General features: G+C 32.5%; 1 protein-coding gene across 7 annotated transcripts in view; it reads right to left on the bottom strand.

The window, feature by feature from the left end:
* The window catches only part of CACNA2D1 (calcium voltage-gated channel auxiliary subunit alpha2delta 1), a 452,371-nt gene that overhangs the window by 218,181 nt on the left and 214,479 nt on the right, over positions 1-19,711 (bottom strand). For all 7 annotated transcript variants that reach the window (XM_015599796.2, XM_015599800.2, XM_015599795.2 and 4 more), the window contains exon 4: positions 7,630-7,689. In XM_015599796.2, the coding sequence (XP_015455282.1) occupies positions 7,630-7,689 (60 nt within the window). The remainder of the gene's footprint in view (positions 1-7,629; positions 7,690-19,711) is intronic.

Raw genomic sequence — 19,711 nt, 5'->3', positions numbered from 1 at the left:
CTTAATAAAGCCAATTAGATCTTCAAATCTAATCAGCTGACTTTTTTTTTTTTAACAGAGATAAGAGGTTTAAGAGAGAGAAACTGATATTCAATGGACTACTATTTTTCCAAAATCACATCGCAAATTAATGGCAAAGCCAAAATTTGAAATAGATTTCCTTAACTCCAAACCCAGTGTTCTGTAACTAGGCCATGGCTGTGGACCTATATATTCAGGAGAAAAAAAAAAAAAATTCTCATTGTCTCTCCAACAAAACTGACAATAATGTTTACAGTAAAAACGGATGTCCTAATACAACAAGTAATTATTTTTTATATTAGAGTACATATAGGCTACTGTTTGTTATGCATTATAATAGACTATAGTTTTCTTAGTAGTGCACTAGCTACAGCTCTGATCGCCAAGAAGTGCACATTTTAGTGCTGAAAAAAGTAGAGAAAGGAAGATTATATAGTGATTACATACTTAAACAGGAACATATACTGGGAATTAGGGGACCACAGAAAACAGACAACAAAGCCAAGATTAGTGAATCAAAGCCAAGAGGAAACTGGAAAGATAGGGGAGAGAGATTTCTAGGCAGAGATTATCAAAAAGTCTGACAATAAAGGAAAAAATATATCATCTTAGGGGAACATCAAGTAGTGTACTCATTTTGGGTTTAGCATTTCTGGATATGGTAATAACTGCTGGAGAGATGTTAGAATAGAAAATATAAAAACGGTAATGTCAATGTAAGAACGTCCAAACCTGTAGAGAATTTTTATGAATTTATTTGGGCCAAACTGACAACATAAGCCAGAGCAAGATCTCCAAGGCTCCAGCAGAGAGTAACAGTTTTGCAGCTTCTTTCAAGCATTTGAAATTAAAGAAGGAAAGTAAGGAAGATTACATGAAGGTGGGAGAAAGCAAAGCAGAGATTGGATTACACTATAGTTAACAAGATTATGTGCTCTCTGGAGGGTGGTTATGATTTATTTCAAAGTTGTGCTAAATTGATGCACAGAAATAATGAACAGGGCTTTCTTAAAGCAAAAATAATCCTTTCATTAAAAAGTTATATACTTGGGGCATGACTGCCCATGATGACCTCTCCAGTTAGGCATTTATGATCAGACCACCCTGTGAGGTTACTTTCCATAGAACCCTTTTTGTCATCCACAGTAAGATGGGGCCAGTTGTATGAAGGGCCTGATATACTAGTCACTAAAGATTTTTAAATAAGAAAATGAAATGCAAGAAGTTTATGAAGCAAATCTTTGTAATCGTGCATATATGTAAGTTACAGTGATTTGTAATACTTATACATTTTCTTCATCTTTTTATTTCTTCTGTGGTTGAGAAAGTAAATTGCTACCTTAATGCAAATAAGGGGGGGGTCCAAAATTTTTAATAAAACGTAGGTTATAGAAAGGTTAATAAAACCTTTAAGCTCAAAAACTCTTGATAACACTGTAATTTGGCACCAGCTAGTGGCAGTAATTAACTCTAACTTAAACTTCAATGAGGATGATTCTGGGTGCTCTGTGTGGCTAGAATTTTTAAAACATTGGCAGCAATTCCAGGAACCTTCCAATAATTTAACAACGTTTTTATTAGCTCAGTTCCATGTTATTGAGGCAACAGATTAGTCTTGAAAAATATAGAGATCCACCATTCACCTGCCCATTTCCTAAGTCACAGATATCTATCCTTTCCAATTTCTATTTCCTTTTCCCTGCCTGAGAGGAGTACAAAAAAAATTGACCTAGCCCCATTCAGATATAAATTTGCATTATCCCAGTATAATCATCACGATGCCTTACTTTAGGGGGTTCTACTGTACTATCATGTGACCTTGGCTTTAATAGAAATCACAGAAAATGAAGCTTGGAAGATGAATAGAAAATATTAAAAATTATTAAAAATGAAAGCAATATTATTGGGTAGGTAATTAATGGATAAACACTTTGCTTCTTCTATTTTTCAATATAAGAAACAAAAGATAGGGGTTGTCTCCAAATATAGCTAATAAAAGTTCATAGTTATTATCTGCTATTCTGCTGTCTTATAATGCTCTTACCATGAGCATTTATAAGTATGCATAAACAAAAAGAGAAAGGCACCATAAATTTCCTGAGTCTTTTCCATCCAAATGGTTTCCCACAATTTTGGGGTAAATCAATTTTGCATTGTGGTTCTTTTCATCTATCTTGATGATGAGGAAAGACTGACAAAGCTCTTAAAGCAGCAGTAAATTGATTGTTTCCGTACATAGCAGTGTTGTAAAATAAATAAATAAATAAAATACGCAAGCTCTTGACTCCAAAAAAGCAATTCAACCAAAGGTAGAAACTGAGAAAGACTAAATCTAGCCAGAGCTTAAAATCACTTTGATGATCTACTAAATCCATTCATTTATTAAGACAGAACACCACTCTCCCACTCTTTTTTTTTTTACTTCCCCACTTTTTAATCACTAAAAAGTCAGTTCTTTCATATCCAAGACCTACACAAAATTATAATTTAGAATAATGTTTATCTTGACACATTGTAACAAAAATAAATGCAGTATGTTATAGTTCACATATTCACAATTGTCTGTGCTGCAATCAACAGAAGTAGTGCAATGAAATGAATAGATGAAATAATTAAATACATAATGCCAGTGCCTATTAATTTAACTCATATAAACACAAAATTTTAAATATTACTACTTTTAATGCAATATTTCATAATGTGATTTGAGCAGTTATTAAGCATATATACATATGTGTGTGTGTGTGTGTGTGTGTATATATATAAATACACAATTAGAGCTAAATTAGGAGAATTGAATTAGCCTGATTGACACTCAATAACATTCAATTTCACGAGCAAAATTTCCACCTTCTAATTTAGTTTCTCTGTGAAGCTAAAAGCTATTCCTCAAACATTTTATTTACTGGACAATTTCTAGAGGTCTGTACTCAACCTGCACAGTAACAAGCTGATGCTAATAACTCACACATAAAGATCCTACTTATTAAAATACAAATTAGGTGCCCTTTATGTTTATACATGTGTAAGTACAATTAATATTTCAGGCTTAGTTCAAAACAAAATTGCTTTAGTTAACCAACCATTGCAACACAATCAAATCAAATTTCAAATGCAGTTGGAAAAGATCAGTTTGGTAGAAATAACAGCAATTATTTCATGTGGAACAATAGTCTTCCAAGATCTTTTTTCCTTCTCCCACAACCCTTAAAAATAATTTGTCCATCATAAGTGACAATAAATGTCACCTTTAACACGGGTAAGTTGCATGGAGACCTGAAAGGCAGCTGGTAGACATAGCTTACTTACAAATATTGGTTTGAACTTGTAAATGCATGACGCATAATCTTAATCCATTTAGAGTATATGCCCTTTGTTCCCTCAGTTGTACACTCAATTGGGAATTGAGTGGAGCTGAAGGAGAGAGTGTGAATTACATTATCCCTTTCTTGTTGCCAGCATTTTAGTACTTTGCCTTTTGTTCTTGTTCACGAGATTTCTGTACATTACACAGTAGGGAATGTTAATCAACATTTTGCCTAAGTAATATTAATAAAACTTGCCTACTTATACTTGAGGAAAGAATAAGAATACTATATTTCTTTTGAAATGTTAATGTACCTTTTAGGAAATTATTTCTGCCTTCTAAATCATCTTATTGTTAAATTATTAAAGGATGACATTAAAGAAATATTGCACTGATGCAAATAGCTAAATACCTTAAAAGATAAAAGGCTTATAAAGTTTAAAAGGAGGATCTTTTTGAATATGGTGGCATTTTACTTCAAATTAAACACTTTTAAATGTTTGTTTAAGATACTGATAAAATTTGCAATTATTTTGTGTGCTCTCAGAAAATACGGGGAAATTTAATGTTGATGATTTTTAATTTCCAGCTACAACCAGGCACAAATTTTAACGATCTTTGTATAATGGCCTTGACATATTTGTTTAACCTTACTATATATATAAACTGAAGCACTATCTAGTTCATCAAAAAAAAAAAAGAAAGAAAGAAAAAAAGGGGGAAGTGTGTCATATTTTTGTACTATTTACTCATTCAAGTGTGAAGGTTAGATCATCTTCATTTGGGTTCTATTCTTCAAATATAAAACCAATACTATCTGAATGTTCTATAACCTACAGTATTTCAAAGGGAAGGACTACTGTAAAGACTTTATGAATAACTGACATGGTACGATATGGAAAATATCAATCTCAGTGTGCAAACTGTGATAGATATGTGTCCCATGAATATCGTTCACAGTCCTTCAAGAAGGACTCAGGAAATGAGTTGATAAGGCTCTAAGGTAGCCTAATTTGTTTTCCCTTTAACAGTCTCTATTAATGTCAATCAATATGTTCATAAATTCTAAATAAATTGTGAGGTAATCTAGGGGGAAATTAAGAGCAGAATTTGTTCAAGAATTCTCCCACACTGTGACTACTATTTGCTAAGAACTCAATATTTACTGGGCAAACAATTTATTATCTATTTTACCACATAAAACTTAGTAATGGCTTTTGTGTCATTGTGGGACTAATCTAATTTGTTCTCTTGCATAAATTTTCTTAGCAGTGCTTCTGTTTGGATATAAGCACTGAGAACATAGATAATAGAGGTTACATTTTAAAGTAATTTTTTTGGTACACATTTTTGACATCTGACAAATATGAATATAGCTTAATATTGTTGATACATCATAATTATATTGGTTTCTTTGTTCTTTTTAGCAATACATAAATGATAGAGTATCTTACAACCGATGATGGCTTTGATTCAATAAAATACAGTAGTAGCTAACACATTGCGAGTTTTTGTATCATCTACAATGGTCACTCATTACTTCTGTAAGGCGAAATAAGTCATTGCCAAAAATGTTAATTGAATGTTAATGAGCTTGATATCAAAGAGTTTACAATAAATCTGAAAAAAGAAATTTTATATCCATAAAGCAGTAACATAATAATTAAATAAAACAACAGTAATGATATAAAAGGCATTACTACATCTCTACTTGCCGAGTTATTTTTTCCCACATTATCCCTTCTTAGAATACTTAAAAAGACAAACAACTAATAAATAGCTATACAAAATATTACCAAATTTCTTTAATACAAAGAAAAGCTTTTTTTGACAGCAATGTAATCTATATATAACAGAAGTTGATTTGGATGAACGTCATGGTTTTGGATTCTCAGAATTACTCATGATTTAAATTAAAACATCACTAATTTTAGTACACCAGTACTAGGCAGAATATGTGGTCTAGCTTCACAACTGTCATGACTTTACACTGCTTTACTATGCCACATAAATTGGGGGGAGGGGTGAAGAGTAACTTTTATCTAATATTAGTTAATGGAAAGGATACTTATTTGGATAAATTTGTTCAACTGCTTTTTGTCTAATCAAGAAGAAAAAAAATCAAGTTTCCTTTCATCTAAAAGCAACAAACAACACTGTAAAATCTTCATTAGATGAGTTTAAAATACTCAAATAGTTTTTAATTAATCACTGATTTTTTTTCTTCATATATTATGGATGAAAAATTGATCCTTTTAACCTACCTATGACAAACTGTTAGGTAGCTAATCAGACGTGAGCAACGGAGGAAACAAAGGAATAGGGGCCCAGACAAGGGACCACTCAAAGAACACCTTGTCAGTAGTTAGAGAATCCCTCCTGCATCCCCAGAGACAAAGGACAGGAGAGTCATAGTCTTAGCTGGCATAATCTGGCTACAGATGCCTATGCAGAAGGTACCACCCTAATTTACCCACAATTTAGGCTTCATTAAAATACTATGTTTATGCCTGAAAGTTCATGAATCTAATTGTAACAGACTGAATTCTGGGTAAGCACATGCACATTAGGCAAAGAGTTATAGAGCAGCCAAGTGTCAATCAAAATGACCTCACCTGCCGATCCCTAGGAATGCCTATGGAACTGTCCATCACAGCCCAAATATAATGCAAACATTCTGGGGTTCTTTTTTTATGTTGGTTATTGTGGTTACAGTGCTCTGTTATAGCTCTTCACTGAAACCATGTGCCTTCTTGGGCATTCTTTGTCTTTCTAAAAAATACTTTTAATAATTCTTTTCTAAATCTCACTGACCTGTGATTTTTCACTGCGTCAATGAGGAAAAACCAAGGAAAAACGCTAACTACACATCTACTCCGTTATCCTTCCCCACCCTCACTGTTGAAGTGACACTGAACTCCAATTGGCCCCAAAGGTAACAAAACAATTGTAGATCAAGCCAGTACTTACACATTGCCAACAATTAAATCAAGCAGTATGATCAATTTAGTGAAAGAATCAAATTGACAATCAAATAGAGTCTCAGCTTAGTTGACTAAGAATTTAAGAAATATAAATTTGTGGAAAGATGGCAAAAATATGAGACATGTTAAGGTTGGCAAACTAACCATTATCCTCTAAGTGTATGAAATATAATTTAGAGTATTTTCCTTTCATATATAATATAATCATGCCAACACAAAGTAAAAGTGCTAATTACTGAACCTCAGTTTAGTGTTCTATTGGAGCACAACTTTCTTAACCTTCGAATTTGAGACTTCTGTTTTTCAAGACATTCAAAGACAATTGAACAGTACAATCAAGCTGTCGCTCATACTCTACTCCTATTTTAACATCTCCAAAATGAATTGTCTGGAATTTTTCTGTGATCTGAAATTAAAGAGATTTTCGATGTAAATGAAATAATTCAAATATGTAACAGAAATATTTTAACTGGCTATTAAAGATAGATCGCTTTACTGTGTCCTTTGGCTATAAGAATATTAGATAGATATAGATAGATGATAGATGATAGATGATAGTTGATAGTTAGATAAGATAGATGATAGATGATAGATGATGATAGGTAGATGATAGAAAGATAGATAGATAGATAGATAGATAGATAGATAGATAGATAGATAGATAATAGAGATAGACAGAACTCTTTAGAAGAATAATATCTGCAATTTGTATAATTAGTCCAATGATTCTTGGGACACAAAACAAGTTTATCAAAACTATACATGGAAAAGTTAATATCAATTGACATTTCTAAAAGTCAGACAGAGTAGATGAAAGATTACTTCTAGCTAAAGTGGAACAAATTAAATTTTAAGAGATTTAGCACATTTATTCTCACTTTAATCACATTGCCCACCAACAGGGTAATTATAATATGCATGTCACTTCTCACCAAAAAAAAAAAAAAAAAAAAAAAAAAAAAACCTCAAAGCTTTTAAACGCAACTTGTTTTTCAACTAGTATATTCATAATATATTCAAAGTTATTCAGATAGTGTACTGTAATGTTATTTTTACTGTGACTAATTTTATAAATACCTTTGAGTATGAAAGAACATTTCAATAAACTTTCTTTTTTTTTTTTCTAATATGGAACATAAGCAGGAACGGTCTGAATAACTTAATTGGCCCTGATTACTCAAAAGTAATTTTTTTAAAGCAACATGTATAGCTGGGTTTTGGTCCTGTAAGATTCCATCACTAAAATATTTTAGTGTAATCATAATTACCCAAATATGAAATCAATACTTAAATCAAGTGCTAAAAAAGGGTCCTTACTGCAAAATCCTCCCTCCACTGGTGGGCTGCTTGAACTTTCTCCGCTTCCAAGACCAGGCGCTGAAAAGGAAATAATAAATGTTAGAATTCAAATGACCACATGAATATGTAATTGTTATACAGAATCCTTGGGCTTTCAAATCAACTATAAGGACATAAAAAATAGAAGAAACTCTTTATTTATGATTCATAATTCTAAATCATTTAGTAATCTAATTTACTAACATTGACATGTAGTATGCGTATTAACTCTTTAGTAATATAAATAACATGCTATTCCTGTATAGCATTAAGTTTACTACCTCTGCCATCATTCACAGTAGTGTCCTCTTTAAAAGCTTTCATTTCAGTTTTTAGAAAAAGCTTTAATCAGTAGAGTATATTAATCTTGGTAGGCTGTTTTTAGTAAATACTTTTAGAGCAATTGTTTCTATATAAGTGAAAAGGAAATGACACGAGAGATCAATAAATATTTGCTAAGGACTGTACTAGGCACCTTGTTAAGAGCACTTTTTCTTTTTAACAAAAGCCACAAAAATGTAATAATTTTCTCCTTGCTGAAGTACATTCTTATTAATTCTTTCAGAGATAATCTGTGGGTAGTAGAAAGCTGTCACAATCTGCACATCTGAAAATGGCTTTATTTTACCTTCACTCTTGTATGCTAAAGTAGTTAGAAAATTCTAGGCTGACTTATTCTCCTTTAGCACTTTTAAAATGTTATTACATCTGGTTCTATTAGAGATAAATTGTCTATTGTCAGTCTGCTAATCACTTTTTGTAGATAAATTCTTTTTTCCGCTTCTCTAAAAGTTTTTAGATTTTTCTCTTTGTATTTCCCAGTGTCAGTATGTTTTCCATATAATAAGCCTTTTAAAAGAGACAGGAACATTTAGTGATTAAGAATGCAGATATGAAACCAGATCATGTGGGTTATATGCCAACCCTTCTGCATACTAGATGTGCAAACTTGGAAAAAGTTGTTTCTTTTCCCCTTTTCTCATGTGAATAATGTGAGAATCTGCTTCATGGATTATTAAAAGGATTAAATAATTTATTATATGTAAAGTGCTTAGAATAGTGCTTGGCAGACATAAGCAAAATATGTAACAGCTACCTAACTTTGAAGAGTAATTATGAATCCGTTTGCATTCTTGTGTCAGTCCAAGAAAATTGCTCACTGTTTGCACCTGTGGGCTGGCCCTGTACAGCTAGAAGGCAGTGGCAGAAACAGGACAAGTATAACATTCATTATATTATGAAGGTGACTGTATTAAACTCATTTATTAAAAGATAAATAATTAGGCTGGGTTTTTAAAAAGTATAAATCTCATAGTGGTTTATTGGTTCATGTGTTTGTCTTTCATCATAACCATGTATGCTTCAGTGTATGTGCTTCCTGTGCCAGTCCAGACAATACTGGATAACGGAAACTACCCTTTAGAGCAGTTTTTATGGTAATATATCGGCTTACATTCCCTGCTATTTAATATTATAATCTGTTCATTTTTCTAAACTATTATGTAGGTATTATTCATGAATCCATGATTACAAAATATTGCCTAATGTGAGATCTCATCAGCTATCACCTACCAGGCAGAAATGGAGTATAACAGGAGTTAGTAAATGTTAGTAATTGTACCAGAAAAAGTAACCAAAAAAAAATTCTTTATCCCCACAAAAACAAAAAACTAAACAGAGCAAGCCAAAAGAAGAGTGCATACGTTTCAGTGATACTTGCATCACACTGCTTTTCGAAACTCAAACTCAGTGTGAAAATGTAACAAAAAAGTGACAAAAATGGCAAATAAAATGGAAATGGAAGCAATTTCTTTATAAGAAAACTTTATTATGGGAAGATAAAGAAAGAAAAGACAGAACGAGAAAAAAACACAAAGGCTTATTCTTTACAAAATTCAAGGTGTAAGTCTTCCCCCATTTTTAACAGACGATGCAAGAATAGCTAAACATTCATATGTATGTGGCAAATAATAAACAAGCATTTTGTGAATTTAAGCAAAATATTGGATAAAATATAAATAAGTTAAATAATTTTTTAGATTAAGAAATATTAGAACTCTAAAATATCTTTTTTTCTTGGAGAGGGATAGTAAATTTTTTTTTTTTCTTTTGCAATGAACAGAAGGAGGAAACCAGTACAACAAACAAAATACACTGGGGAATATTCAGCCCCAGGGAAATAGTTTTCAAGGCACCAGCTCTAACTCTACCATGCTATTCCCTACTCTAGAGAGTATGAGTACATTTAACGGATGTGATCCGGAATCACATGGCTTATGATGTAAACATAACCCATGCTTAATAAGCCATAATGACAGTAATCAACACAGTTTATATCTAGAAAAAAAATTAAAGAAGGATGAATAAGTATAAGACAATTCTCCTAGGTGAGGAGAGTCCATATATATATGGACTATATACATTTCAACGCTAATTTATGAAGTAAGTGCCATTTGTTATAAGATTCAGAAATAGTTTTAGAAACCAAATAGCAACTTTCATTAAAATAGACTATCCCACAAAAAAAAAAAAAGTGTATTTTAAAAGGTTGGTTATAAGTTCAAAAGTTGCTAAATATTATATCCCCAGCTTAGAAATATAGAAATGCATAGTCATGAAATTCACTACTGCTATCTTCTTTGTTCATGAAGAAATTAATAATTTTTTTTTATCTAGCAAATTTCATGACAAAGCATAATACTGAACTTTAGATGCTTAGACAGTCTATCTTGGGGACTAAAACAAATAATCACTGATAGTGCTCTCTCTTGTGGCCAAAGACCAGTTAGTCATGACTTATAGAAAACTAACATGTCTTCTGGACACTTCAAGTTCCTAATTAATTTCTATTCTGGTCAAGTGACATTTTTTAAAGCCAATAATCTACCACTAAATGCCATAGACAAATGTGTTAAGACTGATAAAATTCCTACCTAATAAAATGTAACTATTTACTTGGTAAAACAATACTGTTTCCATAGTTTGCTATGTAAATATATCCTGTATCAATAACTTATTTGAGAAAAATAAAATGTATTTTTCTCATTTAATTTATAGTAATAGTACCTATCATTAAAAGTAGACCAAGCACCATATAGAAACAAAGAATCCAGCTCAGCAAAACTAAAACTTAATTCTGCTCATATTAATTAAGACAAGCCAGAAAGATTCATTAAATGGTTTTATTATACCTGAAACTGCACATGTGTTTATGAAGATCCTTTGGGTATAGAATGATAGGTACATATATAATGCTATAGATGTATAATTATATATATATCCCTACCTATTTGTTGACCACTTAAAGTGGAAAATCATTTTAAAGACTTTTTAAGGACTCACAAGTTTAACAAAATAAACTTGAACCTAAGCCTTCTGACTCCAAAGCTTATACACAGTCCATAAGACCAATCTTTAGTATCCACTAAACCCATCAAAAATGTTAACATCACTAGTCATTCCCAAAATAGTATCAAAACCAAAACACCAGTAGAAAACTATTTTAGGTTAGCGGGAAATTCCCAGCAAATTTTCAGAAATTGCTAAAGATTAAAAAAAAAAAACAAAAAAAACCAGCACAAAAATCTGTATGTCAGTTTGGGAACTGTCCTTACATAGGTCTTGCCCTCAAATCCTGAGAGAATATGCTAATCAGAGAAAAAGCTTTTGATATGCAGTGATCTGCAGGGGAAAAAAAAAATGGGAGAGGTTTTATCAGATCAGAGAAATATCAGCTCCCTTGAAGGCTTATTCATCTTCAACCTTCACTTTTTGTCATGTCTTTATCTCTTCCACTAGCACTGAATTCTGTCAGGTGATATGAAAGTCTAATCAAAGCGGTGTAATTATACAGTGTATAAAGAAATAATTCTATCACTCTCCTTAACAATAGCCAAATATATTTTCTCTTGGAAATAGACTATTTTCAAAACCTGTAAATAATCTGCTTCCTAGACTATAAATTAATTGCTGATGAAAGATAAAAAGAAGTTTTCTGAAATATTTCATTTTAAAAAATTTTCTTTTGATAGCTTTGAGAGGAAACCTTCAGGGATCATATGACAGTTCAGTTAGACTTCAATAATGTTGATACTCATGTTAATTAAGAACTGACTTAGAAACATCACTCAAAGAAACATCTCTAATTCAAAACAATTTCTTCGGCTAGTGTATACCAAGATTTTTCTTTCTAGAAAAGAGGTAATAGAGCTCCACATTAGACCAATCCAAGTAAAATATGCATGTGTTATGTAATTAATGTTCAAATAATACTCAATAAGAATTAGCAAATCATCGTATTATGCCTATGTTGACAATTTTTTATCACTCTAATGAATTTTTCCTACTTTTATGCAATGTTAACAAAAAATCTGGATAAACAATCAAATGGTCTAACAATACTCATTGAAAATAGTAGATTTAGATGAATAAACAGACTTCTTTTTTGAAGAAGAAGAGTGTACAGGTACAATCAATTATTTTGAAGCAATGGTATAATTAGTATACACTTTTAAATCAGACAAATTGGGTTTCCAATTCTGGCACTGCAATTCACTAACTATGAAATTTTAGTCAATGAACACTTTTCAGCATCTAAGAATAACATCTACCTTATGTATTTTCTATTTTGCATGCTAAATATCTAGCACATCATAAACTCAATAAAGTTTTGCTTCCATTTGAATCTTACAAACATAACTTCATAGAATAGACTGTTAGAACTATAATCATTGATCACCCACTTCAAGATATATGAGTGAAATAAATGAAAACATCTTAATGGCTCCTAAATTTTCAGTGTATTTTGCCCTACAGAAAAGCCCTCATCTGTAGAACCATATCATGGTCCCAAAGCATATGTAATTCAGGGAATATAACAGTTTAATATAGTAGTCAATAAAATGAGTTCAATTTTATTTTTATCATAAATGTAATGAGAATGGAGAGAAGATTACAAAATATGAAAAATACTGAAAAGCATAGAAACAGTCTGGAACCCATCACCCAGAATTCATCTTTTTTAAAAAATATTTTCCTCTTAATTGTTTATGTACAAAATAAAATATTACCAATAACCTTGAAGTTCACCTTATTTACCCCTTTGACCAATTTCCCTACCCACAGCAATCACTATAATTCTTTGCATTGTTTGGCATGTATTTTTTTTAATTATGTAAATGTTATCTGATGTTGATATTATTGAGTCTTCCTTCTAATAGGTTGCATGAAGGTGGAAGGCCAAAGAGAAACACCAGCAGCTTTAGGGCAGGGGGAACTGATTTATCTAAGGAGAAATCCATCACCCTTGCAAGCAATGGTTTAGATTGAACAAGAGAATCAATTAATGTCAATGAGTATTGAGGAATAGTTTGCTCGGAGTTTTGGAAAGTAAATACAATCCCTGGAAGAGAAAAACAATGCTGAAGCCATCTCCAAAACTCTTTCGTAGCATAGAAATTCTATGTATTTTTATCTTCAGAACATAGCAAAAAGGCCATATTTATAAACACAGTCCTACCTATTCGTCCTCTCCATCAAAAGACCATCATTCTTTCTGCAAAGGCATTACTCCTGCAGTTTGAAAAATGCTAAGTCAACACTCAACCAACTCAATTTATCCAAAGACACATGTCGATCCCCTTACTATGGTGCTATGGGTTAGCAAGTCCTCTCTTACAAAGATTACTAAATACAGTTTTTATGTTTTACTATGCTTACCTAAAATATGCTCTTGCAAACTCTACTTCTGTTTAATGACATGAGACGTGAGCAGCTAATTATAATAATAAAATTTCCTTTTTTCAAATTCATTTTTTAAAGCAGAGCAATTTCAAATTGATTCCAAGACACACACACAAAAAAATATTTTTAATAGAATTATATTTTAATTTAAAAAATATACTTCAATGATTTAAGAAATTCTAACAAATCTTGATAAAATAGCTTAGCACCAGTCCATCTGAGTTTGAGTTTACTGAGGAGAAAAAAAGCAGTTTGCCTTCTTGTCTATTGTTTCTAAAGAGAAATAAAACAGGCTATGTAATATATACATTGATTAAAATTATCTGTAAATAGACTGACCAAGTAGAAATAAAATATATAGCCTTCTTATTTATGTCTATTTTAAAATGTGATAAATATTTTAATACTTTAAATACTGGAATTATGACAGGAAAATTACCAAAATTAATAGTAAAATACTAATCTGTGATTATATTAAGGCAAATCACATATAAATTTTACACTGTACAAGGTGCAATGTAAGGCTACAAATTAATTCTTTTTGATAGACTTTCATTTTCTTACAATTAATTTCATTCCAGGTTATATGAAATAAAGATTTTATAATACAAACACTATTTTTCCTTCTTCTGCTAGCTTTCAGGGAGTATAATATATGCAAAACATATAAATAAAAGTTTTTGAAATCAAGCCAGCCATCATTTATTCTTCTATTTGTAGCCCAGTGAAAAATAAATCTTTTGGAACATGGCTTCTGGATCGTGTTGTATAGATTTCAGCCCTGGATCTGCCATATTCAGGAAATGCTTTTGAAATTAATCACAAATCTTCAAGTCTAATCGTCAGAGATGTAATTAGCTCCAAATAAATTGGCAGACACTTAGAATATAGAAGCCAGAGTAAAGGAGATGTCATCTGGACTGTTGGAATATAGAAGCCAGAGTAAAGGAGATGTCATCTGGTAAGAATAGTAAAACCCTGTTTAGCAGTAGTGAAAGTAAATAATACATAACGGGTAATTATCATTACCTTTTCTGGCTTTATAGCACAAAACTATAAAATAATAGATTGTTCAACTGAATATAATTTCTACATCAGCTCTACACTCTGCCGCCTTCAAAGAATCACCAGATGAGCTTGTGCAACATACCTAGACCTCAAAGAAACTCACTCAACCATACCTCCAGCCAAAGATTCTGATTGTATCCCTGGGGTCATTCCCAGAAGTCTACATCTTTAATATAGTACACCTTCTTCTTGTACTAAACTTTGAAAACACTCTTTTAGAGGGCAACACTTTAGTTTTATTAGATACATGGATTTAATTACTCTTTGAAAAACACTGTTCTTAATAGAAGCACGAGTTGATGGAACTCAACAGAAATACCCTAGTGCCCTTTACTAGAGCCACATCCTTACACTACCATGACACCATCATGCTGTTCACAATTCTTGTACACGCTCATGCTCTCTCTCCCAGTCTGTCTGTCTCTCTCTCTCTTTTCTCACTTTCTTTCTCAATAAACAACTAAATGTGAGTCGCTTAGGTACAAAAAGCAATTCTTTCATGTATGTGTACCTCACACATCTCACACAATGTGGCAGAGAGCAGGCACTCAATTAATGTGAGTGGAAATGTAGAAATAATAATTTCCAAGTATCTTCAATGTTTTATCTCATTTTTATCAAGGTTTATAACTAGGCACACTAAATCATCATCATTCATTATCATGACACTTTGAGAGGCCACAAAAGTTTTCTTCCTCTATCACAAGCATAGTGCTAGATTAATACATCACCCCTTAATTCTTAAAAATTGTTGGATTAATTCATCACCATCTGATCCTTAAAATTTAGTAGAATTTGGCTGGAGATGTGGCAGGGATCCAAGCTAATCTATGTAATCTCACTCTGGATTCCAGAATTAATTTATAATCAGTTGCTTTATTCTCTAAATGTTGAATACTAATGATGTGGATTCAGAAACCCAGGAAAGGATCAGTGTGAAAAACGAAGAGAATTTAGACAGTGCTCAGGGAAAGAAAAAAAAAGGACGGTTCCTAAAACTAGTCTAGCCCTTAGTCCTATTGATAATTGTCTCTAGGATCCCATACCATATAGTTAAGCTACAAAATCAAACTACTTACAGTAGGGGATTATATACTTAAGGAATAAAAACAGCAGCATCTCTTCAGCTGAGAACTGAATTTTGTTGAATTATGTCATCTATTCCAAAGGTCTTCAATCACTTTGCCAACCAACAAAGTGCCTACAAATAAATCAAATACCAAACCTAAGCCACTCTAATTTGGTACGTTTTACATCTCTTCATAATCTCACACTTACATATCTACCAATTATTTTTCACTACTATAAACAACTAAAACAGCATAATATAGTTCAAACAGCTCTACCACTTACTATACATAAGTGTGACCAAGTTAAGTAACACCATTTTACCTTAATTTCCTCAAATATAAAACAAAGATTATTATAGCGCATATATCGTGTATTGCATGGGTTAAATAGGATGTTTGTAAAGTTCTCAGTAAGTGAAAGTTATCACATATTAAAATATGAAGTACAGAGGAGTGACTCATAAATTATAAAGTTAATAAACTGAAAATCTTGAAATTATTATCAAGAAAAAAATAGCCATCCTAAATTTTCTGTAATAAAAAAAAAAAAAAACTTATTAAACAGGTTATAACTTTGCTGAGGCTAAGCAAACAGTTTTGAATGTTCCCTCTAAAATAGTCCTACTTCTAATCACTGTGTTGGAAGATGATTCTCCATAGGTCTCTCATGTTTCCTCATGTCACATGAACAAAGGAGGGAGACCCTCTGCTCTGGATTATCTTTTCCAGAATAGCAGCTTTGGAAGACAGAGAGTATGTTTCCCTCCACAGAGGAGAACAGATTTATTTGTTGGCCAGGATAACAAAAATAATCTGTGAGGCAGAAGTTAGGCAGGTTTACTGGTAGCCCCCGCTTTAGAAGATTGGAGTTTCCCAAGCTCGGGGTTCCTCAGCTGTGATGCAAACTCACAGCAGACACAGTGTGCAATTAGGCTACTCAGCATGACCCTCATTAGACTTGAGAGTCAGGAAGATCTGATGTGAACACAAGCCCAAGCTGCCTTATCTGTTGGGGTCAAGTCCCTTGTGTCTGACTCAAAGAAACAAGAATTTGTGGTGGGCTAGCTTATTAGCTTATGAGAAGTATAAAATCTCAGATCTCTAACATTTCTTGTTATACCATATCTAGTTGAGTCTGTTCCATAAAAATATTCACTGAGTCATCTCTCTATACTCAAACTCTCACCATCGTTTAACTAATAACATTTATTTTGTCTTCAGTTCTTTACTGAGCATGCATTTCACACCCTGCTTAAATTAGTGTCTCTAGAACAGTCTTTTTCAAAGTGTGCACAGACCAACAGGAACAGCATTACCTGGGAATGGGTTAGACATGTATATTCTCGGAACTCGCACTAAACATACTGAAGCAGAAACTCTGGGGGTGAGCCCTATCAATCCATGATTTAACAAGACTTCACAGTGATTCTAATGTGCACTAAAGTTTGAGAAGCACTGCTCTAAAATAAAAAAAATTCATAGCACTATTCGAGCAGAAGTTTTATATTATCCTAATAGCAGCTCTTACAGCACTGGGAAATAAAATTACAACAATTTGTTCTATAGCTTTTTTTTTTTTTTTTTGGAAAAATAAACCTGGTAAATAAGACACAGTGCAGATGAATATATGAGGCCAAAGTCCCAATTAGATGGATACCAAATGAGAAGTTTAATCATGATTTTGTTAGGTAGGTATGTAGTCATGAACAACAGGAGAGAAGGCCCAACTCTGTAACCATAGAAACCTTCCAGAAACTCCCGTTTTATGGTTATGAATTACCCCAAATCCTAAGGAACGATGGCCATAAAGTCTGCTGGCTTAAACCAGCCACAAACGTGTGCACAGAAAGGACTACCCTAACCTGCCCATAACCTCAGCCTCATTATACCATCATTATAATATCATGCCTATGCCCAGAAGTTCATGAATCTAATTATAATTGACTGAATTCTGGGTAAGCACATATGTAGTAGGCCAAGGGTTATATAAGACAACTATTAGTCAAGCTGACCTCACATAATGATCATCTAGGACCTCCTATCACAGTATAAATATAAACAGGCCCTTTCACTTCTGCATTGTTACAGCTGTCTTTGCTGAAAAACTCACTCCTCCCTTGGAGCTTACTCTGTCTTTTATGTTTACACCTCCCAAATTCCACAAGGCTGCAGCCTTCCTTAATGTGGCCAGTCTCCTTCTAAAATGTACTTTAAATAAATTTTACTTTTTCTAAATCTTGCTGACCTGTAATTCTTCACTGGGTTGGCAGGGAAGAACCGAGGACCCTTCCATGCTTCTGGGGCAGCACCAGAATTCACATCACTCCAGCGGTAACAAGTTAGTCTTACTTTTACTAATTATATAGTTTATGAGGTTTATTCCTGAAACAACTGACTTTAATTTGGAAACTAAATAATAAGAAAATATATCTGACAAAATATGTAAAAATGACTGCATAATGTTATAGAACACAATAGTAAATGTATATAGAAACTGTAGAAATGTTACTGAATACTCAATAAAGTACCCTACAAATATTTAATTAGAAAGAAAATGCAATTTATTATTATCTAAAATTATCCTCTTATTATTTTTCTTCTTTGAAATATATTATTGAAACACACTGCTTTATATTTATTGTTTTATAATTCTCTCTTTCCTTCATTCCTTCCTCTCCTTCTATGATACAGGAAACTAGGTGGATTCAAACTTGCTTAGTTCTTGTCAGCCCACTACTCATAATATGCAGGAACTTGTGGAGGCTTCAGGGTTTCGTTGTATTTTTAACATGTTGGTTGCCAAATAAAGCATAAAGCACAAAACTTTACACAACATAAGAGGAGAGAAAGTGCTATACTTACAAGAAAATGTTCAAATCATTGTAGAACTCAGGTAATATAAAAGAACTCATAAAATACACAACCACTAAAAAAAAAAGGAAAAAACTGTAGAAAGGCCACTTTTCACTGTCAGATGATTTTTGTGAGGCTCTGCCTCTCTGAAAATCTAAAAATGTATCAAAGTTCATATGGGTTTTGTTAGAATATGAAAACAGCAAAGACAATTTAATTGAACACGATACAAACTAACATAATAAAAAATGCAGTGTAACGGATTGAGAAATATCTTTTCAACTATTTTTTGGTACTTTCCACTATTTTTGTTTTTAAGAAAAAACAGAAAGTAAATCTAAAAGCTTCAGCTCTCTTCAAAGACAGTAACTGGAGGGCACCCGAGTCCAGAGCTTGTGCTGCCTGTGCTGCTCAGCCAATAGACCTACACAAGAGTTGGGATATTTAGAATAAACGTTTGTTGTCAGAGCACCGGTGATCTGAGACGGCAGCAGGTTAACATCTTCAAAACTGCCTTGCCTTCTCAGTCTGGCTTAGGGTATTTAAAGGAAAATCTGGGCATTATTCCAGGAGCTACATGATGGTTGGTGAAAGTGGGGGTCTGTTATGATTCACGGAGCTGTTCCTCTGGCAACATGGTCCTCCAGTGGCGTTAGCAGCCCAGGAACAAAGATGGGAGTGGTCTGGAAAGAATGCTAGACCAGAAGGATTATGATCAGTAAGCATAAAAGCATTAATCATAAGTTTCAGGTCAACTTTCTATGGCAGAGGACGTTCTAAGTTCTGGGTCAAGTCAATGAGTTCTATCTATTGCTAAGATTTAGGGCAAGGAAAAGTGAAGCTGGAGACACTGTGAGGCCAATGAGGGTTCCACTGGGCCCTTCTTCAAGACCTTAACTAGAGGCAAGAATATAAATAAATGAATATGACAAAATAACATATTTTTGTAATTTATCTTTAGTTTTATATATGTATACATATGTTTGTGTATATATATATATCAAAAAACTGAAAATAAATTTTAAAAAAAAGATTAGCAAGAAGAGCAGATAAATGGTCTACATAATTTATTTTGATACCCTACAGTAGATACAATTGAAAAGGTTTATAATATTGGTAAATAGTCTTTTCATATATAATTTTTCTTTCAGAATTTCATACTTCCTAAAGTGTTTATAATTATATTTCCCTTGTCATAATTCAAGAGTTTTAAAAGCTTGAATTATTAACTTTACAAGTGAACTCACAAAGAGACAGACATTACCTTCCACTGCCCCCAAACTGCTCTTTAAATAAAATGTTCCCTCAGCTATTCCAAATATAGTTCT

The sequence above is a fragment of the Pteropus alecto genome, unplaced genomic scaffold (assembly GCF_000325575.1).
Source record: "Pteropus alecto unplaced genomic scaffold, ASM32557v1 scaffold69, whole genome shotgun sequence".
NCBI lineage: Eukaryota > Metazoa > Chordata > Mammalia > Chiroptera > Pteropodidae > Pteropus > Pteropus alecto.
Note: the sequence above shows the minus strand (reverse complement) of the source record. Positions and strands in the feature narration are given on the sequence as shown.